This window comes from Delphinus delphis, chromosome 13 (genome assembly GCF_949987515.2).
Source record: "Delphinus delphis chromosome 13, mDelDel1.2, whole genome shotgun sequence".
Taxonomy (NCBI): Eukaryota; Metazoa; Chordata; class Mammalia; order Artiodactyla; family Delphinidae; genus Delphinus; species Delphinus delphis.
Window position 1 is genome coordinate 62,510,853 of NC_082695.1, and position 27,486 is coordinate 62,538,338.

Genomic DNA, 27,486 nt, shown 5'->3' on the forward strand with positions numbered 1-27,486 from the left:
GCAAGAATTACCAAAATGTGACACAAAGACAAGGGAAGGAGCGAATACTGTTGGGAAAATGGCGCTGATAGGCTTGCTCTACACTGGGATGCCACAAACCTTCAATTTGTAAAAAACGCAATATCTGTGAAGCACAATAAAGTAAAGTGCAATAAAACGAGGTATATGATCAGGCTCAGGCAATCGCTAGGTGACTTCATCGGGCGATTCCTAAGGCTTTTCCAAAGCCTGTTGATTGCAACAAAATTCAGGCTTGCACACAAAAATCTGATGAACCTGTTCATAACTATTATAACTGACTTCAGATTATTAATTCCACCTGAGTAGCTTTTAATTCTGAGTAGCTAAACAGGAAACTTTCCCTTCTAGCAAAAAAGGACCAGGATGGAATGGTAAACTGTGTCCACTCCAGGTTAGTTAACTTGGCACACCAGCTCTCTCGCACTCTAGATGAGCCACCTAAAAGGAGGACCACCAAAATTCTTATTCTTCATCGCCAACAATTGAAGGCCCCTAAACAAAACCTAAACCCTTTAGTTTCTGCTATTATGGCAAACATACAGGACATTGGAAAAGAGATTGCTACAGATTTAAGTGCTTCAGGCACCTTCAGCCCTCCAACGTCCTCCCAGTTCTCAGACAGGGCTCACAGAAAATACAGGAGCTCTGCCCTATCCTCCCTCTTAATCAGCTCGGAGAAACATTTCTCCAGGTTGGGAATGAATCTCTCCCAGTCCTGTCACGGAGCCACACTCCCAATGCTCAACCCCCCTACTCAAGCAGCCCCTGCCCCAGAGTACTAAACCACTTCAAATAGTGGGGATCTCTAATGAACCTCAAGAGGTTCCTGTCTCTGAACCTATTCCCTTTTGCTTAGGCCCTTTGAGAAATACACACCCTTTTCTCCTTTGTTCCTCCACTCCCATTTATTAGGCCAAGATTTCTTAGAGAAGTATCATGTTGGAATTTCTCCCCCAAAGGGGAAATAATTCTAGAACTTGACAGTAGTCATCAAAGCAGCCAACCAGATGAGTTAAATGACCCTTTGACATTTTTTATTTGTTGCACCTCTGACAGTAGTAGAGATGATTCTGGAAACACTGATGATTTGTCCCTATTGAATCAGCTACCAGCTTCCTTAAGGGCAAAACCTCCAATCAATACTGGCAAAAATTCACAGTGTACCTCCCACCAAGGTTCAAATAGATTCCCAAAAATCTCTTCTCAGAATTCATCAATATTGTATAAGTGAAGAAGCCCTTCAAGGCATAAGTCAATAATAGAAGACTGCAAGGCTCAAGGCTTCATTATTTCTTGTACTAGCCCCTGTAACTCTCCCATTTGCTGGTGAGAAAACCTAAGGGTCAAGGGTAGAGGTTCGTCTTGGACCTCGAGCAATAGAAAGCATAGTTATCCCTCAACACCCTATTGTTCCTAAACCTCAAATGTTACTAATATTCATTCCCACAGAAGCAAATTCTTGACTGTAAATGATTTATGCAGTACATCAATTAGTATTCCAGTTGATGATGCTAGCCAATACCTTTTTGCATTCACTTGGGAAGAAAAACAATTCCCCTGGACAGCAATGCTTCAGGGTTTTTCTAGGAGTCCTTTTTTCTCACAAATCCTGAAGGCTGATCTGGATGATATAAATTTCCCTAGGGATCTACTTTGTTGCAACACGTGGATGATTTGTTTCTTTTCTCTCCTTCTCAAGCTTCCTCATAAGAAGACAGTGTCTACTTGCTAAAGCTTTTAATCTTGAAGGGATATAAGATTGCCAAAGAAAAGCTGCAGTTTGTCCAAACCTAGTTTCAATATTTAGGGCATTTTATGTCAGAACAAGAGCTATACCTAGTTCCAGATAGACTTCATGGTGTCTCAAGTTTCCCCAAACCCCAAACTAAGCACTGACTGCTCGGTTTTCTTGGGCTACTTTGTTATTGCGAAAATTGGATTCCAAATTCCTCTCTTAAGGCCAAACCTCTGTATGTTTCACTAAACAATAAAAACCCTGACCTAATATTATGGGAAGAACCAGTTACATAGCTTTTAAGGTCTTAAAGGAGAGTTTGATGAACCCACCTGCCCTTGGGCATCCCAAATGGAAATCAGATTTCCTTTTCCCTTTTGGTATATGAAAAGGAAGAGGCTATCCCTGGGGTATTTACCCCAAAACACAGGGAACGCCATTGGCCCATAGGGCATTGTAGCCAGCAACTGGAGCCTGTGCCACTGGGATACCACCTTTGCCTTAGAGCCATTACAGCCACTGCCCTTTTGGTTAAGGGCTACTGAGAAAATCATTGTGGGATCTTCTTTAACCATTTTTGTACCTCATGAAGTAGAAGCCCTCCTGAATTCTCATCATACTCAACATTTCTAAGTCAGCCACCTCACTTCCTATGAAGTCCTTTTGTTAACTGGTCCTCACATAACTCTTTTAAAAAAAAAATTATTTATTTATGGCTGCGTTGGGTCTTCGTTGCTGCATGCGGACTTTCTCTAGTTGCGGCGAGCAGGGGCTACGCTTCGTTGTTTTGCACGGGCTTCTCATTGTGGTGGCTTCTCTTGTTGCGGAGCACGGGCTCTAGGCATGCGGGCTTCAGTAGTTGTGGCACGTGGGCTCAGTAGTTGTGGCTCGTGGGCTCTAGAGCGCAGGCTCTGTAGTTGTGGCACATGGGCTTAGCTGCTCCGCGGCATGTGGGATCTTCCCGGACCAGGGCTCAAACCCATGTCTCCTGCATTGGCAGGCGGATTCTTAGCCACTGTGCCACCAGGGAAGTCCCCACGTAACTCTTTTACGTTGTAATAACCTTACCCTGGCTACCCTTCTCCTCTCCCTCTGTGATGAAGTCCCTCACCACTGCTTAATGCTGATGGGTCACCTCCTGACTCCTCCTGATGATTTTCAGGAAATTCTTCTGGGTAATGTTGACTTCTCATGGTTCATTGATAGTTCTTATTCAGAAGGTGACAATGACAAATATTGTGCTGGGTATGCTATTGCAACTCCTTTTGATGTTGTTACCTATGGCTACTTCAGCCCTGTGGTTCATATGGTTACTCAAAAGTGAGCTCCATAGGTTACAATCTTACACGAGCTTGTAATTTAGCCAAGGACAAAACTGTCAATATTCATACTGATAGTAGATATGCTTTTGGAATAGCTTGTGATTTTGGAATGTTGTGGGGAGAGCATGGCTTCTTTACTTCCAGTGGAAATAAAATTTAAAATGATCCCTATGTTCAGGAATGATTGGATGCAATGTTTTAGCTATTGATAAGATTCTAAGGCATTCTAAACTTGACTCTTTGGAAGCTGAGGGAAATCACCTTGCTGACATTTCTGCAAGGAATGCTGACCTTAATGGAACTGAAAGCAGTCAAACCTCTGTCATGGTCCAAAGGGATATTTCCCCAAATGATAACATAGCAAAACTGGCTAGAGAAGCCCAACAATTGGCCTCAGAAAAAAGAAAAGCAAGATTGAAAATTCAACAGTTGTTGGTTTGATAAAAAGAGAAAGCTCTGATTTGGACCAAATAACAACCCAGTCCTACTAGAGATCTAAAATTCCCACTAATCACCATTGTACATGCATTAAACCATTGGTCTACTGGCAAAAAGATAGCACCCATGAATCAATATCAGTGAGGAAACATTAACAAGGCCACAAAAAGCGCCTACCTCACTATTCCACTTATCTGAAATACAATTCAGGGGAGCCTGTTTGTACTGCCCCTGGGCATTTTAAACTTCCTAATGGACCATTTGAGGTCTGGTAAATGGATTTCATACAACTTCCGCCAACTCATGGAGATAAATATCTTTCAGTCATGGTCTGTATGTTTCACACTGGACCAAAGCCTTCCTTTGCAGACAGGCTACTGCCTCTTCTGTGGCTAAAGTCCTTTTGGAAAAGATTCTCCCTACCTGAGGAACTCCTCTCGAACTTCACAGCGATTGAGGAATGCATTTTGCTCGTCAGGTACTTTGACAAGTCTGCACTGTGTGGCTGGTTTTACTTCACTGTGCTTATCACCCTCAATGGTCTGGTTTAGTCAAGTGCACTAACGGCATTATTAAGACTCAACGGCAACATTTGTAGAAACCCTCCAAATACCTTGTCCCAAAGTTTGCCATTGATCCTTCTAAATCTTAGATCCACTCCTTTTGGAACTCACAAACACTCGCCCTTTGAGACAGTCACAGGACACCCAAAGCTCTTGGCTTCTGCTTTTTCTGATCCACAGCCAACAAAAGGAGAGAGACTCTCATACTGCTTTTGTTAAAAATAATCGTGTTTTTTGTAGAGCAATCTTTTCACAGCGTGCTCTCTGGGGACAAAGACCTTAAGCATCACACCTTACAGCCTGGGTAGTTTGTCTATTGGAAAAGATATCTCCAGAAAGACTATCTTCACTCTTTCTGGAGAGGCCCCTATCAAGTACTGCTAACCAACACCTGTGCTGCCAAACTCCAGGGAACAGACTCTTGGATTCACGTGACAAAGAAGGCTTCCAAATCCTGATTGGACTTGCACATCATCTAGTGACATGAAAGTAAATATCTCCTGGAATTGAAGCATACGATATTTGATGAGACAACTTCCCCAAGATATCCAGATCAGGTCTGTCAGAAGTTTCTTTCCAAACCTTTGATGATGACATAACACTTTAGATAATCTCCAGAGCCTATTATCTTTGTAACATAGACTTTGGATTAAAAAAATGCTCGAGAGGTCTCTCTCCTACCCCTCCTTGTTACTCAAATGTGATCTCATTAGGATTCCAGTCTGTGCACTTTCTCTCCAACATGGGACACTACACCCAGGAAAGGCCCTTCCTGACATTAAGGGACAAAAAAACTGCTGAAACCAGAAGACCTGACTCTTGATCAGCGATACTTTCATAGAAAGGTCTTGATCAACAGGAGAAAATATAAAAAATAAATAAATAGAAACCTCAATTACATAGAGTCAGGAGACCAGAAGGGGGAGCGCTCATGCCTTGTGACAACAGGCAGAGCCCAACAGGAAGAAGAAAGACTCCTCTCCTGGCAACAACTCAGCCAGTGAACAGCCACGGACTCTTCGTTTACTACAGCCTTCCCAACTTCATTTTCTCCTCTATAAAAGAGTTCTCCTCCCGTTGCTCTATGGGGAATTGCGTGTAGCTTGCCCTGGTTGCAGACTCCAAGCTGCAATTCTCTGCTGATCCTGAATAAACCCATTTTCACTGGAGAAATGACTGGCAATCTATTTGTTTTAGGTCAACATCTCTCGGTTCACAGGGCTATCCTGGGGATGGAAATAGACAACATGTGAGGAAACTGTGTGTAAATTACAAAGTGTTAAATGTAGGTCAAGTGATGGTGGGGTCAACACATGGCCTGTCCAAGAACAGTTGAAACACATCCATGTGCCTGCTCCTCCTCTGATGAGTTCTCTGCTTGACTTACCTGGGCCTTCCTGAACGTAGTCAGCCATGGCCCCTGTCACTGTGGCGATGTCGACATCGGCCATCTTGGAGCTCAGGGCGATCTCCCAGAAGTCAGCGGGGCTGCTGCAGTTGCTGCTCCGGTCCCCAGTGTACTCCTGTCCGGAGGAGCACAACCCAGGCCCGTTACACCTCTGGCACCCTGTGCTCCACTGAGCCACCCCAGGTATGAGGATAACAGGCCATGGCTGAACCAAGCCCCCCGGCTGCCTTTCACGCACCTTCTCATAAAAGAGCCTCTCGAGCCGCCCGTCCTCCTTCTTCAGGGACAGCCAGCGCCCGCACAGGAACAGGAACTCGTCCTCGTTGGTGTCGTTCCAGATCTCCACCTTCTCCACGTACCAGTCTGCACACAATTTGGTGTTGTCGTGGCGGAGCTTGATCTTGTAGATGACACCCAGGTCAGCAGCCTCGATGATGAAGGTGTCGGCCTGGGGAGTCCAGATGTGTGGACTTGGGTGGCGGGGCGCTCCCCACCTCCACCCACTCCAACCCCATCCATCCAGTACCTTCCATCCCCCTCAACTGTTGGGCTGAACAGACCCTTTCTAGCCAGGAGCCTTCCAGGCCCAAATCCCTAACGCAGAGTTTGGTATTCCAAGGCCTCGCTTCCACAATGGCCCCGTTTTGCAGTCCGGCTCCTCTTGGGATAAGCCCTGTGGGTGTTTGGAATATGGACCCTGACGAGCTGTGTGAGTGGGGTGCTCAGCCTGGTACCTGGACATCCTTAGTTATGCTGAGTATTGGCTTGAGGTCAGGTGGGAGGCTGGACGGTAAGAGCTATGGAAGAGGTGAAATCTTTCTGAATAATGAGAGGAGGCTTGAAATTCCCAGGGGAAGCTGGCAGCTGGAGGAGCCAGGTCAGGCTGCAGGAGTGCAGGCAGAGAGGGGGGAGGCTGTGGCGGAGGCCAGGCTGGGGAGAGCACAGGGCCTATCACCTGGACTGTGGGTTCATGAGGGATTTTGTCAGGGGTGTGACATTGGCCCTTCTCTGTGTCCCTGATTATATCTTTAGTGATGTGACATTGCACTCTTGGGTGCTTGCATTCCTTTAGGATTGCTCAGTGACATGTGGAGTTCTAGAAGTGGGGTCAAAACACAGCTGGCAGGAGCCTGGGGAGGGGGAAGAGGGAGAGGTGACCCTGAATGACACCCACTTCCCTTCTGAAAGATATGCTAAGTCACTGTGCTGAGTGCTGGGAACCCAGGGATGATAGGACATGCTGGGCTCCTCTTCAGGACAGCCCAGGTGGTGGGAACAGCCACCTGCGCGAGGACTAGGGGCAGGGCTGGCAAGACTTGCCAGGTGGAGGCATTAAGCTGAAGTTGGGGGGCTGGGCCTTCTAGGCAGCCAGGGCAGGTCAGGCTGCGGGCTGAGGAAAGTGCAGATGGATGGTGTGATGCTGATGGCGGGTGTGGGCCTGTGCAGGCCTTGGGGCACTGGCAAGTGGCTGAGTCCATTAGAGCAAAAATGGGTACACCTTACGACACAGCAATTCCACTTTGCATCTGTCCTGGGGGGACACCTTCATACGTGCACAAGGATGCTTATTGCAGGATATCTTTTTACAGTGGAAAATTGGGACCCACCTTGGTGTCCACAGTGCTTAGGGAATGGTAAATAACCATGGCCATGTCGTGTGTGGAATGTTATGTGTGCAGTGGTTACAAAGAACAAGACGACAATATCTGTGTTTGACTCTCCTGACACATAGATTTCGAAGATACTCCATTGCATGCAAAAAGCACGCATATAGGATGATGCCTTTTATGTAAAAAGTTAAAACCACAGAGCAGCACTCTGTATTTCCTATGTGCGTATGTGCACAGATGCAGAGAAAAGGCTTGGGAAAAAGTGGAGACAGAAGAAAGTATGGAGCATTCTGGAAACTGGGGCCCAGGGGGACATTCTATGCAGGCTGGCTGGGCAGGCAGTGAAGGTTTGTGAATCCCATGAAAGGCTCAGACCAGATCTGGGATCGGTGGGGAGCTTGACAGGTTGAAGTGAGGGAGTGACTCGGCCACCTTTGGAAGGGTTAATTGGGGACAACTGGAGGATGGATCAGATTTCAGGGGCCTGGAGCAGGGAGACGAGACTGGCTCACTAAACAAGGTGCAATAAGGAAGGGCTGAGTAGTGACAAAGTTGACCGGGCTGATCTGAGAGTTATTTAGAAGAGATCCTCTCCACGACTCTCCAAGATTGATTGGATATGGGTGGGAAGGGAGTGCTGATAGGGAGAGGGGTGTCCAGGTGACTCCTAGATTCTGGAGCAAATAAGTAGAGAAGTGGAAGCTTTTAGATGCTCAGCAGTGAACTTAAAGTCCTAACTCATCAGTGACTGAGCCAGAAGTAGCTGCAGCTCCCCCAGTGGGACATCAACACAGGAGGGAAGGAAGAGAAAGGGATGAGGCAGAGACTTTTCTTGTAATGTCATAATTGCTAAGAGAGAAAAAAATCTGAATCTAAATACAGAGGAGAATGGAATGCATCACCTTCATTTATACCTTCATTCATTTATTCACTCAAAAAATATTTATGCGCCTACTCTGCTAGGCCCTGTGGATTTAGCCACGAACGAGCGACCTTTCATCCACATGGCGCACACTGCTGTCTGATGGTGCATTTTCCAGGCACTGTGATGAGCTACAGGAAAGGTGGGCTCTCCCAAGCCTCAACAACAGCCAGCACTAACAAGGAGCTAACTTCATGCCAGGCATGGTTCTAGGCACGTCACATGTTTTAATTCAGTGAACTTATTTTATGGTGGAGGAAACTGAGGCACAGAGATGCTAGGGAACTTGCCCAGGATCACACAGCTAGTCAGTGTCAGAGACAGGAGCTGAACGCACGTGATCTGGCCCCAGCCGCAGGTCTGGGCACGCCTGCGCCGCATGGCATGGCCACGTGCCAGAGCAGCATATGTGAGTCAGCCTGATCATAACGTCCCTACTTCAGAGTCAGGCACACCACATGAGTCACTTGACCTCTTTGTTATTCTATTTTTCCAAAATGAATAGACCTCCTATTAGCTGCCTTGTAAGTGTGGCAAACAACTACATTGTGTGTGTGTGTGTGTTATAAATTTTTTCTCCCTGGTACAAAGCGCTCTTCTATCTCTTGTTCAGTTTTTCAGTTCAAGGGTCTAAGTAGCTATTCCCATTCCAGAAGCAGTAAACCAAAGCTAAAGGTAATGGGTTCATATTTGGATGATAGAGCAAAGGCAGCCCTGGGGCCTGACTCCTCCCAGACCTCGAGGTCCGGCTGGGGCTCCTTCCAGGGGGTCTGGCTCCTGGGGTTACCCGCCAGCTGCAGACCTGCTTAGTGACACCTGCTTGGCCCAGAGCTACGTTCCTCCTCACCAAGTTGCGAATGTTTCAGCACTAAAGGTCATGCCTGGCTGGGGGTCGGGCTTAAGGAGACCCCTGATAAACACCCGCTGGTTGATGCGGGAATCTCCCCAGGCACTGGGCCACAGGGAGGGCCGCAGACTCAGTTAGAGCCAATCACCTTGCTTTCATCCCCACAGCTGTAGCCTGGTCTGGGGGTTTTGGCAGATTTTGGTGAACGGAGGGGGAAGAGAGGCCGAGGGACAGTGAATGGGGAAGGCGGCAGGGGCACCTTCCAGAGAGGGGAGCTCTGGCGGGGAGAGGGAGGCCAAGCTGGTGGGAAGGCAAGTTTGGTCGGATATCTTCTTTTTTGTAAAACCACTGTTAGGTCAGAGCTGGCAGGGCCTTGGACACCATCCAGTGCGGTGGTTTTCAAGGCTTTTCCGTAGCCACAGAGACCCTTGCTTAATAGAGGGCTTGCTTGGCCCTCCAATAGGTAGGCCAGGTCAGAGTGGACCCATGCGGGAGGAGTGGCTGCCTGTCTGCTGCCCCTACCCTTCTGTGGCTCCCGTGGGCCTCGGTGCTGCCCAGGCCTCTGCACAACACAGTTTAGCTGATTCACATCAGCCTCCTTATTTCACAGATGAGGAAACTGAGGCCAGAGGTGCTCAGCCATGTAAGGAGTGGATGGCAGAACGAGGCCTCCAGACCCCTAGTTCAAGCTGCTGTCCGGGCAACACCGCCACTCTGCAGGCGCTCACCACTCCATGCTCGTGACCCACTGCTTTGAGCTGGATTCTTTGAAGACAACCCAGTCCTCAAAGCCCCACCCCTACTCCACATGCAGGACCCTGCGTAGGCTGAGAGAAGGGGAGCAGACTCTGTGGGGGGCAAATGCCCACATAAGGGTGCATGACATCCCGCAAAGTTCCAAGGCAAGAAGAGCTGGCCCCTTTCATCCCCACCCCCCATAATGATAACGCGACAGGGAGGAGAGGGGCGGGGTAACTCGGCGGGCTCCGCCTACCGTTCCTCTCTCGAATTTGTTGGTGCGGTTCTCTGACTTGCCGAGGTACCGCTCTCCCGTGTCCCCGAGGTCTCCATAGATGGTGATGTAGACCTTGGCGTCCGTCCCTGCCCCGGGAACGTTTCCTGTGAAGATCTGCACCGAGTACAGCACAACTGGGTGGGCAGCCGGACAGACAAAGGGAAGAAAGGGATGGCATTGTTTAGGTTTGGGGGAACTGGATTTGTAGGTGGTATTCAGCTGTGGCCCGGGACTCCAGGAGAACTGAGTGTCCTCCTTTTGTCTGTTCCCTTACACACATTCTGCTACAGGTCGGAGTGGCTTCACCAGTGGGAAGTTTACTTCTAAGAGACCCAAGGGATGGAGACTTTTCCAGCCCCCTCAAACCATCCACCCCTCCAGCTGCTTACAGCTTCCGGGGGAAAGACTCAGGAAACTGCCTGACACACATGCACACCGTGGTCACTAAATCTATCTACCGTGACACACTGACAGTAAGGTACCTTCCCATGTGAGGGTGACCGGTATCAGTGCCAGATCCTTCTAAACGGTTTATGGAAAAAATCAAATATTTTTGAAAGACTAGCTTCCCCTCAGTGTCTTTCGTATTTTCATTTACTCTTCAACCAGCCTGCCCCCAGCACTCCAGGGAAACCCCCCTCACCAAAGCCACAGTCACTGCCACCCACTCCTTTATCTCCTATGGCCTTTGGAAAGGGCTCAATAAATACTGGTGTGACAGTTATTAAAAGTTATTCAGGAAAATGAAACTAAACACTGTCTTGTTTTTGTTTTGCTGCTCTACACTCATCAGGGAAGAACAAAGGAGCCCCTTTCCCAATCCGCAGCCCAGGAGGGAAAGGCAAGGCTTTGTTTTTAGGAAGCCTGAGCATTCTTTATCTCCTCTCCATATTCCTTTATCCTAGGGGCTTCAGAGTTCCAGGCCAGCGAAGAGGGGACTTAGCTGGACTATCCCCAAGGGGAAGGATGAAAGTTGTGGCTTTGAGGTGAAGGCGGAAATGGTCCAACTGGGAAGAAGGTCAGTTTCCCCAGCCTGGGAGCAGGTGAGGGTTAGAGAGTCCCTATGGGTGGTAGGAAATCCTCACCTGCACAAAGGGACCCAATAAGGAGACAGCTGCCTGGCTTATCTGGGGACTTGAAGCAAGGAGGCCTCCAGGCTGAAGAGAGGGTCTTTGGGGCTTCCCTGGTGGCAGAGTGGTTAAGAATCCGCCTGTCAATTCAGGGGACACGGGTTTGAGCCCTGGTCCGGGAAGATCCCACATGCCATGGAGCAACTAAGCCTGTGCACCACAACTACTGAGCCTGCGCTCTAGAGCCTGCGAGCCACAACTACTGAAGCCCGCGTGCCTAGAGCCCGTGCACCGCAACAAAGACAAGCCACCGCAATGAGAAGCCTGCACACCACAATGAGAAGCCCGCACACCGCAAGGAAGAGGAGCCCCCGCTCACCGCAACTAGAGAAAGTCTGCACGCAGCAACAAAGACCCAAAGCAACCAAAAATAAATAAATGAATAAATTTATTAAAAAAAAGAAAGAGAGAGAGGGTCTTTTGACAAAGCCAGGGTCCATGGAGAAGCATTGCTGCCATCCAGAGAGATGAAACCTGCATGTCGGCGGGGAGCAAGCAGCAGCAGTGTCACCGAGCGGCAGGAGACCACAGGTGTAGGTTGTTCCCACCTAGACTAAGGGCCAGGCCCCTTATGTGAGCCTCGGATTTTTATAAGACCCTAGAAAAGGGGATGCCCCCTCCCTGCAGTGACTGAGATGGACTTTCTTACCAACCCTTGCAAGTGGGCTCAAAACCACCTGTAATTAAATGTAGGAGAGTAAGGTGATGTGAGCTGCTCTTACCGGTTGGTATGGAACACGCTCACGCCCAGAACACGGTTCCTATCATTACCCTCATTTTCCCTTGGATTCCACAGCATTATTCTTTCCTGCTCTCCTTCTACCTCTCTGGCTGCTCCCTGAGCAGCTTTATAGGTTCCTGATCGTCTGCCTACCCTTGGATGCCCACGTCTCCCAGGACAGTCCACTTCCCGCAGCTCTTACCCGGCCTGCTCCGGGTGTTGACTTCTGTGAGTTCCCCGCGGCTGCATCTCCAGCCCAGTTCCCTCCTGTGCTCTGGACCCACACCCCCATGTCCACCTTGACTAGACCACAGAGCACAAACTCACATCCAATCCTGAACTCCGCCCCCTCCCTACGTCCCCTTTCCCACCCTCCCTTCTCTGCCGCCCCACCCAGCACTGTGCTGGCTAAGCCTCCTTGACGCACTGGGAGAACTGCTCTCAGAGGCCTGTCCCCTCAAGGACAGGAACCAGCACCCCCACCTTGCTCGGCTCAGCTCAGAATCTGGCCAGCATTTCACGTGTGCATTAAACAAATCCTCTCGTGTCGAAAAGAGTCAACATCTCCCACGCCTGTCTGGCTAATACTGACATGAGGTAACATTAGGAATCTTGCCACGGTTTAGACACGACAGTCGACTGTCCCCACCCCCCTCATTTTCTCTCCCCATCCATTTGCTGGCTGTGCACTCAGCCCTGCTTCACACCTGGGCGGGACCTCTTCTAGGAGCCCTCGTCCCAGAGTGGGGTGCTGTGTCCCCAGGGCTGCGATTAAATGGCCTTCCTGCCCCTTTCTCCCCACCCCCGACCCCCCGCCACTCTCTCCAGTCCTTTGGGAATTAGGAAAACCGATTCAGCGTCCGGGTGCTGGGCAATGTGGTCATGCAGTCAAATCCTACTATTCCTGGATCTTCCTCCCTCCCTATCCCACCAAGGCCACACAGCTCTCCGTGGAAAGATGTTTCCCTAGAAACACCACCCAGCACAGAGTGGGTTTGTGGCATGTTATTAACACAGAACAGCCAAGTGTGCCACCGGGCCAGCTTTCCTGGGCAGCCTCTGGGATCCAAGTAGAAAAGGGGATTACCCGCCAGATTCAATAGCAAAGCAAATTTGGAGAAAGGGATATGGGTAGGGAAAGGCACGTTATTGAGGCAACACTTGTTTTTCTCTCTGAAGCAAATGGTAACTCAGACTAAAGGAAATGTGAGAGCTATAGCAGAGGCTCAGCTGAGGCTGAGGGCTGAGCCTGGAGCAATACCACCGGCAAGAGAAGGGAGAACGGCACTCAGGGGCCGGCCAGAGAGGTAAGAAGAGAACCAGAAAATGGTAGTTCAAAAGCAAAGGAATGAGAGCAAGAAGAGTGTGGTCAGGCTGGGGCAAATCTGGCAGAAAAAACCTCATCAATGAGAACAAGCAAACTGGCGCATACAGAAAAGAAACCCATGACCTTGGACACTGGAGCTGCACCTAGCCCCTGAGAACAAACACGCCACAGCTCCAGTTCTGTACAAAGCCAGGATGCTATTTGATTCATACTCGGTTGGGACAGCTGGATCCAGCAAGAGCAGAGAGGACCAAGCCCTGCAGATTAGTAGCCAAATTAACTAAGCAAGGGAGAGAACAAGGACCAGTATAGTCCAGGCACAGGAGGGCACACATTTGGATGTATGATCACACCGTCAGACCAGGAGAGGATTTGCGCACAAACCTCGGAGTGAGATAGCTGAGTACCTTTGAAGAATAGCCCTGCCATTTTATTAGCTGAGTGAACTTCGGCAGGTTATGTAACCTCTGTGAGCCTCAGTTGCCCTCTCTATGGAGTGAAGGTAATTATAGACTCTACCTCCTGGGTGCAAAGGCTCCGCCCAGCACAGGGCAGGTGCCCTACAAGGGAGGGCTCTGCTGACAGTGATGAGGGCGATCACACCACACTTACTGTCCAGAGGCTCTTCCACTTCCTTGTAGACTTGCCTTAAAGACCCATCTTTCATGTATTTCTCAGTGAAGATATCATAAGGGACCAGTTCTCGAATGGTCTTCTTGTCGTCCTCTGAGGTGGCAAGCCATCGATCACAAGGGAAGGTCAAGGTCTCTGTGCCCTGGGGTGAGGAGGAAGGAGGAAACTGAGCCCTTAATGTGGAAACTGCCAACTTCAGTCATTCATCACCATGTCAACACTCATGGGGACCAACCAAGGACAGGGGTGATGGAGCCCTACTGATAATACAAAAGCCACAGAGGAGCCCCCACCCACCCACCCGGCCTGCCCCAATTCCGGCAGGTCCAGTCTTACTTAAAGCACTTTCCACACCATGTCAGGGGTAGGCTCTTGAAGGTGGAGTTCCCTGAGTCACTTAAAAATAGATATCTGAACCCCATCCCAGAGACTCAGACTCAGCAGGCAAGGGGAGGAAGCTCTGTTTTTTTTAAACTGCTCCCAGCTCCCAGCTCATACCACAGCCATGACTGACAGCTGCTTCCTAGGTTTAGAATTTCGTGGTTTTGGAATGTTTTCCAAGTTGGTTAGGTGGGTTTCTTTCTCTGAGTTGACCTTGAGTTGCAGGAAGGGTACACTTGGTCACTCACTGGTAGTATGGCTTTGGGGGTGGGGAGCAGAGACATGGTTGCCCAGACCCTCCTTCTTGACCCATAAGCCAGGTTCTAAAAGATTCTGCCTTGGACCTGAGTTAGTTCCTGCACTCGGAGTGAACTGGCTGAATTTTCCTTAGATGATTTTATCTCAACTTAAAAAGGCTACCGTTTCTTACAAAGAATCTGTCTTTAATCTCTTCTGAAAAGGAACAAAAGAAACAGCAGGACAGATCAGTCAGAAACTCACATCTTTATCTGGGAGGAGCCTGCGGATGTCCACGTGGGAGCAGTGCCAACCAGGATTTATGCCCGTATTATCATGGCCAATGCGAATTTTTTCAATGATTTCTCCCACATCTTCTAACTTTGGAAAGGAGAAAATGTACCAGATGTTGGCTGAAAGGTCCTGGAAAGTACAACTTCAGCAAAACCCTGCCTCCCCAGGGCATCCACCCTTGAGTCCCTTTGAACTTCCTGGGGTCACTTTCTCCCAGTATGTCCCTCCTGTCCAGTCAAGCCAGCCCCCGCCCTCCCCTACATATGCCGTGCTCATCCCTCCCTTCCTCCCCGCAAGCTTAACATCAGCCTAGACTTCAGAACTCAGTTCACTCAAGCTCTGGGAGGCTGCCCCCACACCTTTTCATGGTGGAGCCCAGCTCCTTGTCTTCTAGCAGTGGCTTAAGAACTGACTGGGGGGTATCAGAAGATGAGTTCTAGTTCTGCCCATGCCCTCTCTTACCACCCTTACCTTCTCCTTGGCCCCCAAGAGCCCCCTTCATCTCCAGCCACTCCTCTTCTATATCCCTCAAATTCCAGTCCCTCAAACTCTACATTCTCTTGTCACAGGACCTTTGCACATGCTCCCCCTGTCCCTTCCCTTTTCTCTTCTTTACCTAAACCAGTGTTTGTTCAACCTCATCATTCAGGTCTCAGCTCAAGGATCACTTCTTCAGGGAACCCCCTTGACCACCTTAAGAAAGTCAAATCTCTTCATGTTAGGGTCTGACAGCACCCTATAACCACCCCCCACAGAAGTTTGCATTTACCTGTGTGATAAAGAAGGTGTGATACCTTCTTCTCTACAACTGAAAGCCACAAGGGTAGGCATCACATCTGTTTTGCTCATCACTGCATCCCCAAAGCCCAGAACCTACATTCTCAATAACTATTGGATGGAAGGATGAAAGAATGATTGTTTCCTCATTTGAAAAATGGGTATGACAAAGTCAGCTGGGTTCTCTCACGTGCAGTGCTGAACCTTAACCACCAAGGTATGTATGAACGTCCCCTTGAATGAAAGAGCTGATTACGTGCGTGCCACAGTGAGTCCCTGAAATTCAGGAGCTGTGATCTCCCGTCTCTCCTGCCTGGAGCCTATGGGCATAAGGTGCAAGGGAGGAACTCAGCCAGGAGTGACTGATCCCCAGATTCTTCCCTCGGAGCCCTCTAAGGAAGCAAGGAGGTGGCCAGACACAAGGCAAGGCAGCCACTCAGCTGGCACCTGTCTGCCCGGCTCTCTCTCTGCCAGGCTGCCCTCCGTCATCCCACCAGGTCCCACTCCAGGGCCTCTCCCAGTTCTCATGTGTCATATTCTCTTCTGAAATGGTGCTGTAGGTATCAGTTCACACCCTGCCTCAGCCCTATGGGGATCTGAGTGATCACAGGTGGATATAAACAAGGAAGTCGGGGTAAAGGGAAAAGAGGGTAGGGAAATATGGTAATACCCAGGTGCTCTGGCTCATGATTGGTCCACGGAATTCATGCCTTTTGCTTTGGCAGTTGGGGGTTAAAGAGGGTGTGCAGACTTGAGTTTCCTGGTAGCAACTGTGCTGAGCTACCTGCCTGGCCTGCTCCATCAAGGTCTCAGTGCTACAAAGAGACGGCTCCAGGATGGATGAGAGCTCCCGATGAGTGAATGGCATCTGAATGAGTTAGTGAGTCATTCATCAAATGCAAAGCCTCTATAACTCTAGACAGATGTGACCTGGGAATGAACTAGAACAGCTCCCACCACTGCATACCCTCCACACACGCACGCCCACAGTCAGCAGCCATGGGAAGGCCCATCAGCCCTGCTTGAGGAACCTCCCCCTATTCCCACCCCACCTCCATCCTTCCCAGTTGCAGCCCTACGAGCTGTATGATCTAGACAAGGCACTTGACCTTCCAGGTCTCAACTGCCTCATCTATCAAATAGGAAGATTGCTCAGCTGAAGGCAGAGGCATGGGCAGAGCAACCCTTCGAGGTCACTCCTACATCTAAGATCGCAGACGTGCTTCTTCTTGTCAGTGATTCTCTCCTTCCAAGTGACCAACATGGTGCCACATTGCTGGAGACACCCTGAGTTAACAAGATGCTATAACTGTCATTGCTTCTGCTGCCCTGCAGCTCTGCTCCAACTCCCCGCTGGCCAGCTCACCCATGCATCATCAGAGAAGTGGTGTCCCCCACGAGTCCCCGGGCTTTCTGAATCATTAAACGGAGACCAGTGATTTCACAGGGCCTTATCCTTTGACAACAGGAGAAACAGGAAGCTACAGGTGAGATCGTGGCTCACAGAATCTGCACTCAAGGACGCTGAGCTGCCAGGCAGCTGGCCAATGGAATCGTTTGCCAGCTTAACTCTTGGAATAGTGACTTGGGACACCAAGTGCTGAGGACAAGGTTGGCACATGGGAAGTGCTCAGTAATTATTAGCTATTGTTGTTATTTTCCCAGCCGATCCGTGTGCCTGAGGACGAGGCCATGGAGAGAGGATGGGGCTTGCTCATGAGTTAGAGGCTGAGCAGAAACAGAACCCAGGGTTATGGGCTCGCAAACCAGCGCTCCACCTCTTATCTGAAGATCAACTGGAAAAGAGAAATGGAGAGACAGGGACACAAAGCGATCTCATTTGTTTCTAAGCTCTCATACACGCAGCTCCCAGATAGATTTGAAAAGAAATAAGATAGCAACAAATTGCTGGCAAATTATAGCTGCCCATTAGGTGGACTTCATTAATAAAACTCCCCAGAAGCCATGCTGAGGTGTAATCACAGCTCGGGCCCCTGACGGCATCAGGCTTGCATGACGCACACGCCTTGACATCTCGGGTGGGTGAGGTGTTGCTCTGTGTGCGCAGATGAATCACCCTTGAATTTTCCTTGTTAAAAAACTCCACCAAGGCGGCGCAGTGTTTGAGAGTCCGCCTGCTGATGTGGGGGACATGGTTTCGTGCCCCGGTCCGGGAGGATCCCACATGCCGTGGAGCGGCTGGGCCCGTGAGCCATGGCCGCTGAGCCTGCGCGTCCGGAGCCTGTGCTCCGCAACGGGAGAGGCCACGGCAGTGAGAGGCCCGCGCACTGCAAAAAACAAACAAACAAACAAAACTCCACCAACGTGGCAAACTTCCCAGAAGTGCTGACTGCTCCCAGAGAAGGTGGGGAGGGGAAAGGGTGTCCCCCAGGGCAGACACAGCCCGAGGAAGAAGGAAGGGGCTCTGGACTTTGTTTCCCACCAGAAAGTAAGGGGCACATCTGAAAAGGTCCCCACTACCTGGCTCCCATCTCTCGTCCTGCAGAGTCATCCCCTTTAGGTCCTGCTCCATCTCGTCCTCTAGCCAAGTCGCATCACTCTCCTCCTATCCCCTCTGGCCAAACCTCAAGCCACTTGCTGTGTTGACTTCCACCTCTGGCCACGATGTTCCCCTTGCTAGGAATCCTTCCCTCCTTGTTCCCGCTTATGTCCACTTTCAGGTCCAGCTCAAAACCACCACTTCCAGGGAGCCCTCTCCCATCTCTGAGCACCTATAGCACTCTCAGCCAGCCCCGCTGTTTGCCCTCATCACCATGGACTAGTCTACTACAGCGGCTAAGAGCACATATCGTGAGCCAGTCCTCCTGGCTTTGAATCCTGCTTCCACTATGCCTTGGTTGTGTGATTTCATGTAAGCTACTAAACTCTCTGTGCCTCAGTTTCCGCATATTTAAGCAGGGATGATTAAAGCGCAGAGTTGCTATGAGGGTTAAGTGAGTTAATATGGGTAAAGCCCTATGATGGTGCCTTCCTACCCCCAGGATCAGTTACTATGATGATCGCCAGACTCTCTCATTAGCCTCGTGTGAGATCTGGAGTTCCCCAGCTGGACTGCAAGCCCCTTGCAGGCATAGTCTGGGTCCTCTTCTTCCCTTGTCTCTCCCACCCCACCTGGCACGCGGTGGAGTGCACAGGGAGGCACAGGACTGAGTGCAGAGAATACCAAGGTGTGGATGTGGTGACATACATCCACAGTAACCGTCGAACGACTCTCAGGCCAGAGTTGAGGGGGAGCGGAGGAATATACGGATGCTCTTTTGTATATGAGAGGATTGGCCATAGCTCAGCAGATGAACGGGAGACAACTATATGACGAGAAAGTCTGGAAGCCGGCTCTCTCCACGGGTCTCTGTTGTTGGTAGCACTGGAGATGGCCCCAATGGAACTGGAATTGTGCTTCTAGCTCCCTAAGCCCTATGCACTCATGATCACCTTTGATTCAGACACTGGTCCTGGAAGGGCAGGTTCACTGTCCTCCTGGCTACTCAGATGCGCTGAGGCTCAGAGAGGTTGGATGGACTGCCTGTCTCCCTCACTCACAGCAGCGCATCAGAGGGAAGGCACACGTCAGACTCTGGACAAAGGGCTCCTTCTTGTCTTCTGGTCCATCCCGCCCCCAGTTCTGGCTCCCCCGGCTGGCTCCCCCGGCTGGCTCCCCCGGCTGCCTGCCAGACCCAGGTACCTCCATTATGAAGCGGGAGGCGGACTTCCTCTCAAAGAACAGCTTCTGCTCCCTCTTGTTGGTGCACAGGTACTTCTGCTGGGTGCACACAGCATCGCAGCCATAGATGATGATGAAGATGTTGGCGTTTGTCCCAGCGGCAAAGACATCACTGGTATAGAGGGTGATCTCGTAAGGGACAACTAAGGGTGGGGGACAGAGGGCAAAGTCAGAGGGGAGGTGAAAACAGGACACAGGCAGGTCAAGTTCTTCATGAGCACCACCACCCCAGATGGTCCCTTCACTGGGAGCTGCTACCCAGGGACCTGAACCTTCACATGGTTGCCTAGCAACCACAGGGTGAGGGGAGGTGTTTTGTCATGCCTAGTGCCCACAGAAAGCTCCTTTCACCTCAGACCAGGGTCTCCGTGCCTCTCCCATCACAGAACTAGTACAACAGACTGGCTGAAAGCACAGGCACTCTGCCTGTTGTCACCAGCTAGTTTGGGGTACAGTGTGGAATACATCCCATATTTCCTTTCCCTGGGTCCAGGGCTCTGTCCACAGCCAGCACAGGGCCAGGGGAATTTCCAAGGTGTGCCTGGCCAAGGGTCAACACTGGATGATGGACCGGGACTGAGTTGGGGTGGTGAGCAATGGGGTGCAGGAGGAGGCCCAGCCTTGCTGTGCAAGATTCCTACATGGTGTATACAGCCTTGTCTGAAGTTCCGCGTGGAAGAGGTCCCTGACAATGGCACCATCGTCTTCATTCTTGGCCAACCAGCGGCCACAGGGGAATGTCATGCACCTTCCAAGGGATGGGGCGTCCACCTCTACCCAGTCTAAAAACCAGCCTGGAGCCTTGCCTGGAGGGAAGGAGACACAGAACTCATCAAGGACCTCTGCACAGATGGTTTTCTGTGAACAACTTCAGGGACTCCAAACACGCTTCCCTACTCGACGGCTGGCGCTTACAGCTCCACCGTGAACATGCCATCCCTCTTGCTTACAGCATTACTGAACTGATTCCCCTGCACCCAGCTGAAGGTGGATCACACTCCAGCCTACTGTCAGTGAAATTAGCAAGAGCAAAGGAGCATGGGGAGGAGATGACAGGAGGCAGAGAGTCTGAGGGGAGGGAAGCAAGCACACTGTCCAAGGTGGAAGGTGCTCCGAAGAGGGAGCCCAGAGATGCCAGAGAGAGCCTGTGTTCACGAGGACTCCATAGTTCCACCCAGGGACGGGGCGAGGGACGGGGCGAGACACTGGGCTCCCTGGCCTCAGTTTGCGATGCATGAAGGCAAGGGAAACTAGTGAAGGATCGATGCTCCTCCCTGGGAAAGTGAGTGCTCAGGTTTAAAGAAAGAAATGGAAGCCAGGCAGAGACCCTGTTCCTCAGTCCCAGAGGGAAGGAGGAAGGCCTCCTTCCTCAGGCTTAGAAGATATGGTTTGAAGACCAAGAAAATGAGTCTGCTTTACTGAGAGAGAACAAACTTGGGCACAGCTTTTGTGTGGCTGCAGTGTCAGTGGGTTCTGGGAAGAACTGGCTCCATCAGTGGTTCTCAAAGTGGAGCCCCCGGCCTAGCAGCCTCAGCATTCCCAGTGAGAAACATAAGCTCTCGGGTCCCACCCCAGACCTACTCCAACCAAAGGCTGTGGGTGGGGCCCAGAAATCTGTGTGTTAACAAGCCCCCCAACGTGGCTCTGATACACATTCAAATTTGAGGACCACTGATCAGGGATTCTCAAATCTGGCTGCCCACTGAAATTTCTGGGAGTGCGGTTTTGGGGAAAGCTTTAAAAGTCACCAGCGTCCTGGCCCCTCCCTGATCAATTAGACCAGAATCTCTGCGTGCAGCCAGGACTCTACCAGACTGGAGGGACTGAGGAAGCTGTGTCATTATGGAAGGCAGATGACATCCAAGTCTACCTCAGATTCTTGCCTAGACACCCACGGGGACCTGACCATGGTCCTCACGTTCTTAGCCAGGAAAAGAGGGAGGGAAGGCAGAGACCTGTGTTGTCATGGCCGATCCTGACTTTCCACAGATCTCCCAGGTCCAGGGTCTCCACTGTGAAGATTTCGATGCTGTCCCTCTCAAACTTGTCACTGTTTGTCTTGGAGGATTTCAGGAGGGTCATTCCTGCCAACCAAATGACCCCAAATGACTGGCTGGGCCTGAGACCTCTCAACCTAGTCTGACCACCTTTTTTCGTCTCTCCTCATCATGACCAAATTTCTGAACTTTCATCAAATTTAGACTGTACAATTACCATCCACTTGGCGTCTTTGGCATTTTGTGTGTGTGTGTATGTATGTCCTTTTATTAAGCTTTACAATAATCTTTTGACATATATATTACATATATATATATATAATATATATATTTATTTATTTATTTATATATTTATTTATTTTGCCGTACGCAGGCCTCTCACTGTTGTGGCCTCTTCCATTGCAGAGCACAGGCTCGGGACGCGCAAGCCCAGCGGCCATGGCTCATGGGCCCAGCCACTCTGCGGCATGTGGGACCTTCCCAGACCGGGTCACGAACCCGTGTCCCCTGCATCGGCAGGTGGACTCTCAACCACTGCGCCACCAGGGAAGCCCTTGACATATATATTTTTATTTCCAGTTTGCATCTAAAGAAAAGGAGACACACCCAGAAATTAAGTGCCTTATCCAAGGTCATCCAGGAGGAAGTGGTGGGGCCCTAAGTCAATGTGTGCTCCCCTTTCACAATCCCCGCGTTTCTCCATGGCCGGGAGGGAGCCAGTGACAGAGCCACCCTCCCACGCTCCCTGGGGAAACAGGGCCTCCCCTGCAGGGATGGGGCATGTGGGAATTCTCTGGAGACTCTTCTCTGGATGACAGAAGGAGGGTTGGCTTCAAATGCCCCTGACCAGGCATCTCACATACATCATCTGTCCTGGGACTCTGGCTGCGTGTCAGTCTGAAATTTAAGGTGGTTTCAGGATCATCACCATCTCCTCCTGCCTCAGCTTTCAAGTCTCCTTAACCCTGTAAGTCCCACCTCATGTAGGAAGTCTTCTGATAATCTAGACTCATTGCAGACTGGTTTCAGCACACAGAGTCAGACAGACCTTGATTAGATGCCCGGTTTTGCCACTTAGCATCTGGGTGGCCTTGGACAAATTACTTAATTCCCTGAAACTGGTTTCCTCGAATGTCAAAAGGGATGGTCTTCCCCATAGAGTTGTTGTGAGTATTTAATAAGATGATGACTTGTGTCTTCAAGAATGTGCCTAACACATAGCAATTCCTTGGCAAATAAAAGCAGTTGTTAGGGCCCCTCAATTTCATTGACCATGGTTCAGTAACTATTGCAAGGACGTTCATTTATAAGTTTTGGTCTGATTCATTCATTATATCTGCATTACCTAACCTAGTAAAGAATAATAATAATAATAAATGTTTTATTGAGTGTCATTTTGTCTCAAATATTTTACATGTTCAATTTCATTAAATACACAACTCTATGAGGCATGTACTAATATAATCTCCATTTTACAAATGGGGGAAACTAAAGCACAGAGAGATTAAGGAACTTGCCCAAGGTCACACAGCTAATAAGTGGTAGGGCAGAAGTTTAAACCAATCAGTCAAGCTTGAGTCCATGCTCTATATCACCACAGTGCTGAATTAGAATAAGAGCACCCCAAAGTCAGGGATTAAGCTCCTTCATTCTTCGGCAATTCTTGGCATAGAGCTCTGGACCCACAGGGTTTTGAGCAAATATGGGATGACTACATATTTGAGGGACTGGTTCCTCTCTGAACTCAGACAGGATGGCTGGACACATGGTCCAAGTGGATGGCTGACTCCAGCACTACATTCCACCTTCTCTGATTGCCTTGACAGAGGCTCCAGAAGGACCCCAAGACTCCCTGAGCATCTCATCTGGAGAGTACCATGGAACCCACTGGCTGAATCTCACTGGAGGTTGGGTAGAGCCACTGGTTCCCAGGTTGTTATTGAGGTAGAGATAGAATTAGGGCTACCTCTGCCTTTAGAACAGAAGGAGAAAGCTGGCAAAAGACACAGAGAAGAGATCACTCGCTGTTTGGACCGAGGAGCCCGTTTGCTACAGTTTTGAAAGTCAGAGTGACACCTCAAGGAACGGCACAGGAAATGGTAAAAACTTTCAGAAAGGCCTGGACAAAGAATCGGGCACCATTACTTGGGGAGAGGATACCGAAGGGAAGATGATTGACATGGCTTCCAAAGGTGGTAGAGGTGGTAGAGGCAGCAGTGAGGACCAAGAGAGGGCAGGGGGCTCTCTGTCCCCAGAATGCAGTAGGCCTGACTTAGTAAGATTTAGGAAGAATTTTAAAAGAACTGGCATTCACAACCGAGGCAGACAAGTCACCTCACAGGGAGATTTTTAAGAAAAAAGGAATTGCCTTTCTCTGTTGGGGCTAGTTGCATGAAATCTTTCAAGAGTCAGAGGCATGCAAGAATACACAATGGGGAAAGGATAGCCTCTCCAATAAATGGTGGAAATGGATGTCTACGTGTAAAATACTTAATTTGGACCCTTATCTCATACTGTACATAAAAATCAACTCAAAATGAATTACAGATTTAAACAGAAGGACCGAAACTGTAAAACTCCTAGAACAAAGCATAAAAGAAACACTTTATGACATTGGTCTTGGCAATGATTTCATAAATATGCCACCAAAAGCACAGCAACAAAAAATAAAATTAACAAGAGGGACTACATTAAACTAAAAAGTTTCTACACAGCAAAGGAAACAACAGAGTGAAAAGGCAACATACAGAATGGGAGGGACTTCCCTGCTGGCGCAGTGGTTGAGAGTCCGCCTGCTGATACAGGGGACACGGGTTCATGCCCCGGTCCAGGAAGATCCCACATGCCGCAGAGCAGCTGGGCCCGTGAGCCATGGCCGCTGAGCCTGCGCATCCGGAGCCTGTGCTCCGCAACGGGAGAGGCCACAACAGTGAGAGGCCCGCGTACCGCAAAAAAACAAAAACAAAAGCAGAATGAGAGAACATATTTGCAAACTATATATCTATAAGGGGTTAATCACCAAAATATATAAAGTAATCTTACAACTCAATAACAAAAAAACTAAGAACCCAATTAAAAATGGGCTAAGGACTTAAATAGACATTTCTCCAGAGAAGACATAAAAATGGCCAACAGTATAAGAAAAAAGGCTCATTGTCACTAACCATGAAGTAAGTGCAAATCAAAACCATAATGAGATATCTCACACCTGTCAGGATGGTTACTATCAAAAAAACAAAAGGGGACTTTCCTGGTGGTCCAGTGGTTAAGAATCTGCCTTTCAGTGCAGGGGACGTGGGTTCCATCTCTGGTCAGGAACTAAGATCCCACATGCCACGGGGCAAGTAAGTCTGCGTGCCACAACTACAAAGCCCACGTGTCACAACTAGAGAGAAGCCCTTGCACTGCAACAAAAAGCCCGGGCACCGCAGTGAAAGATCCCATGTGCTGCAAGTAAGACCTGATGCAGCCAAAAATAAATAAATTTTAAAAAACCCAAACAAACCAAAAGACAACAAGTGTTGGTGAGGATGTGGAGAAATTGGAACCCCTGCACACAGTTGGTGGGAATGAAAAATGATTCAGTTGCTATGGATAATAGTATGAAAGTTCCTAAAAAAGTTAAAAAGAGAACTACCATATGAACCCACAATCCCAATTCTGGGTATATATCCAAAAGAATTGAAATCAGATTCTTGAAAAGTATTAGTGCTCATGTGTTCATTGCAGCGCTATTCACAATAGCTAAGAATGGGAAAAATCCTAAATGTCTATTGACAGATGAATGGATAAAGAAAATATGGTATGTACATACAATGGAATATTATACAGCCTTGTAAAAGGAGATTCTCCAATATGCAACAATGTGGATGGTTCTTGAGGATATTATGCTAAGTGAAATTAGCCAGACACAAAAGGATGAATACAGCATGACTCCATTTAAATGAGGTATCAAAATCAAATTCATAAAATCAAAGACGGAAATGGTAGTTATCAGGAGCTGGGGAGAGGAGGAAATGGGGGTTTAATAATCAACAGGCATAAAGTTTCAGTTTAGTAAGTTTAATAAGCTCTAGAGATCTGCTGTACACCACATACCTATAGTCAATGACCATGTATCGTACATTTAAAATTTGGTAAGAAAATAGATTGCATGTTAAGTATTCTTCATAAAATAAAATAAAATAATAAAGAGAATTTAAAAATATGGTTTCTTAAAATAAAAGAGAGAAAGAGGGAGAGTCACGTCCAGTAATTCCTTGGAAAATTGCACTGAATCTCCCAGTCTCCCTGGAGGGGAACGTGGGTGAACCTCGGCCCTGCGTTGCTTTCTTACCAGTGTCATCTTGAGTGCCAAAGAGTGTGATGAAGACGTTGGCATCGGTGCCCGCGTTCTTCTTGTCCCCGGTCTTTATGGTCACTGAGAATGTGGTAGATTTATCTGCCAGGAGAAGAGTGTGGAGAAGTGAGTGGTAGATTCCACCTCCCATGAAGGGAGGAGGAAGAAAACGTACTGAGCATGTTTCTCTGCTCGTGTTGGCTGTTTTTATGAATCACTTTACTTGTAGCATGTGTTCTTCTGCAGCTGCCTTTAGTCTGGAAACTTCCTGAAGGCAGAGATGAGGTCCCCCCACCCCACATCCAGCTCACACAGGAAACCCTCAATCAGTAAAGTTGTAGGATGCTTGGGGAAGACTTGGGGTGACTGTGGGGTTCAGAGACTCAACAGCCAGGAGCCCTGGTGTGACTCCTTCAGGTTGGGAAGTTTTAGGGATGCATGTTTCAAGGAAGGGAACACAAGCGTCATAGAACTCTTGAAAGTTCATTCTTTCCCTTGACGAAAATATCCATATTGAGAGTCTATAATGTGCCTGGAGGGGAGGACACAAGTCTAAGTCAGAGTCAGCTATAACTATTCTATTCTATTCCATTCCTTCCATTCCATTCTATTCCTGACAATAACTCCATGCTAGGCCATGTACTTCATACCCAGCCATATGCTAGACATGTGAGAATACGCCCCCTTCACCTCCCCATTCTTGCCATGGAGGAATGAGAGAACAGATAGATTCCCAGGGAAGGAAGTGCCCAGAGCCCACAGGGGAAGGGAAGATGGAGACCTAGTGGGGGAGAGACAGAGGAAAGGGGTGCTGGAGGGGAGAAATCAGCTCTAGGTTAGGAAACCTTTCTGCTCCAGGGCCAGGTTGTCGAGGGGGTTGCTGTCATCTCCCCCACCCTCCTCATCCTCGCTTGGCGGCAGCACATAGGACTCATCCACTGGCAACAGCTCCCTGGACAGCTGGCCGTCATCCTCCTCCACTGCCAGCCAGCGCTGGCACGGAAAGTAGTACCTGTGGGGACAGGGGGTGAGGAGAATTGAGGGATGTCTCTTTGGAAAGGTGTCATGAAACAGTAGTCATGGGCTGAGGAACGAGAGGCCATCATGGGGCCCAAATGCTCCCCTGTCTTCCCCCGCACCCCCAGCATTGCCCTCCCATCCTACCTAGCCTGGGAGTCACCCCATTAGTCACTTGGCTAGAGTAGACAACAAACATGGGATGTGGTTTCCATACAGCCCCACTGAAAATGGCTGGGTAACAGTGCCTGGAGCACAGCAAACCCTCAATCAGGGTCCTATTGGAGGAATCTAGAGGAAAAGGGGCTTCTGGGGACTGTTCCAGCCTTTTCTAGAATCAACCTGTTAGCCAGAGCCACTTTGGCAGAGAATGTTGTACACATAGGAGGGGCTTCATACCCAAGGGCTGAATTAGTGGATTTTAATGGAATGACCCAATTATGCTTCTGGAAGGTGCAAAGAGTATGGCTAAGGAGCTGGCACAGCAGACAGCGGGCATCACCCAGGGAAGGGAGGTCCGAGGTAGACTCCTCAGTGGAGAGGCTGAACCCAGAGCAAGGAAGGCGCCTGGACGGAAGGGAACTAAGGATGGGGGCCGAGAGAGGCAGCAGGGTGCGGGAACTGAGGACTCGCCTCTAGAGCCAGACTGGGGTTGAATCCTGGCTCTGCGGCCTACGGTCATGTGAGTTTGAACAAGTTTCTTTACTTCTTTGTGCGAAGGTTGCCAGATTTAGCCAATAAAATCACAGGACTCCCAGTTAAATTGGAATTTTAGATAAGCAAGTAATAATGTTTCAATATACGTATGTCCTATCTAGTATTGGGGACATACTTATACTAAAACATTATCCATTGCTTATCTGACATTCAAATCTAATTGGCCATTCTGCAGTTTATCAGGCAACCCTCTGTAGAATGAGGATGATAGTGCCTATTTCATAGGTGGTTGTGAGAATTTCCCGACTCAAACATTTTTAAGTGCTTCAAAAAACTGCCTGGCTCTCAGTACG

At 49.2% G+C, this 27,486-nt stretch overlaps 1 protein-coding gene across 2 annotated transcripts in view; it reads right to left on the reverse strand.

Moving 5' to 3' along the window:
- The window catches only part of LOXHD1 (lipoxygenase homology PLAT domains 1), a 201,798-nt gene that overhangs the window by 60,684 nt on the left and 113,628 nt on the right, over window positions 1–27,486 (reverse strand). For both annotated transcript variants that reach the window (XM_060029542.1, XM_060029541.1), the window contains exons 22-31: window positions 26,305–26,471; window positions 25,457–25,561; window positions 21,079–21,207; window positions 19,765–19,929; window positions 19,085–19,266; window positions 14,575–14,691; window positions 13,672–13,834; window positions 9,861–10,015; window positions 5,726–5,935; window positions 5,467–5,602 (exon numbers count right to left, since the gene is read on the reverse strand). In XM_060029542.1, coding sequence (XP_059885525.1) covers window positions 5,467–5,602; window positions 5,726–5,935; window positions 9,861–10,015; window positions 13,672–13,834; window positions 14,575–14,691; window positions 19,085–19,266; window positions 19,765–19,929; window positions 21,079–21,207; window positions 25,457–25,561; window positions 26,305–26,471 — 1,529 coding nt within the window. The remainder of the gene's footprint in view (window positions 1–5,466; window positions 5,603–5,725; window positions 5,936–9,860; window positions 10,016–13,671; window positions 13,835–14,574; window positions 14,692–19,084; window positions 19,267–19,764; window positions 19,930–21,078; window positions 21,208–25,456; window positions 25,562–26,304; window positions 26,472–27,486) is intronic.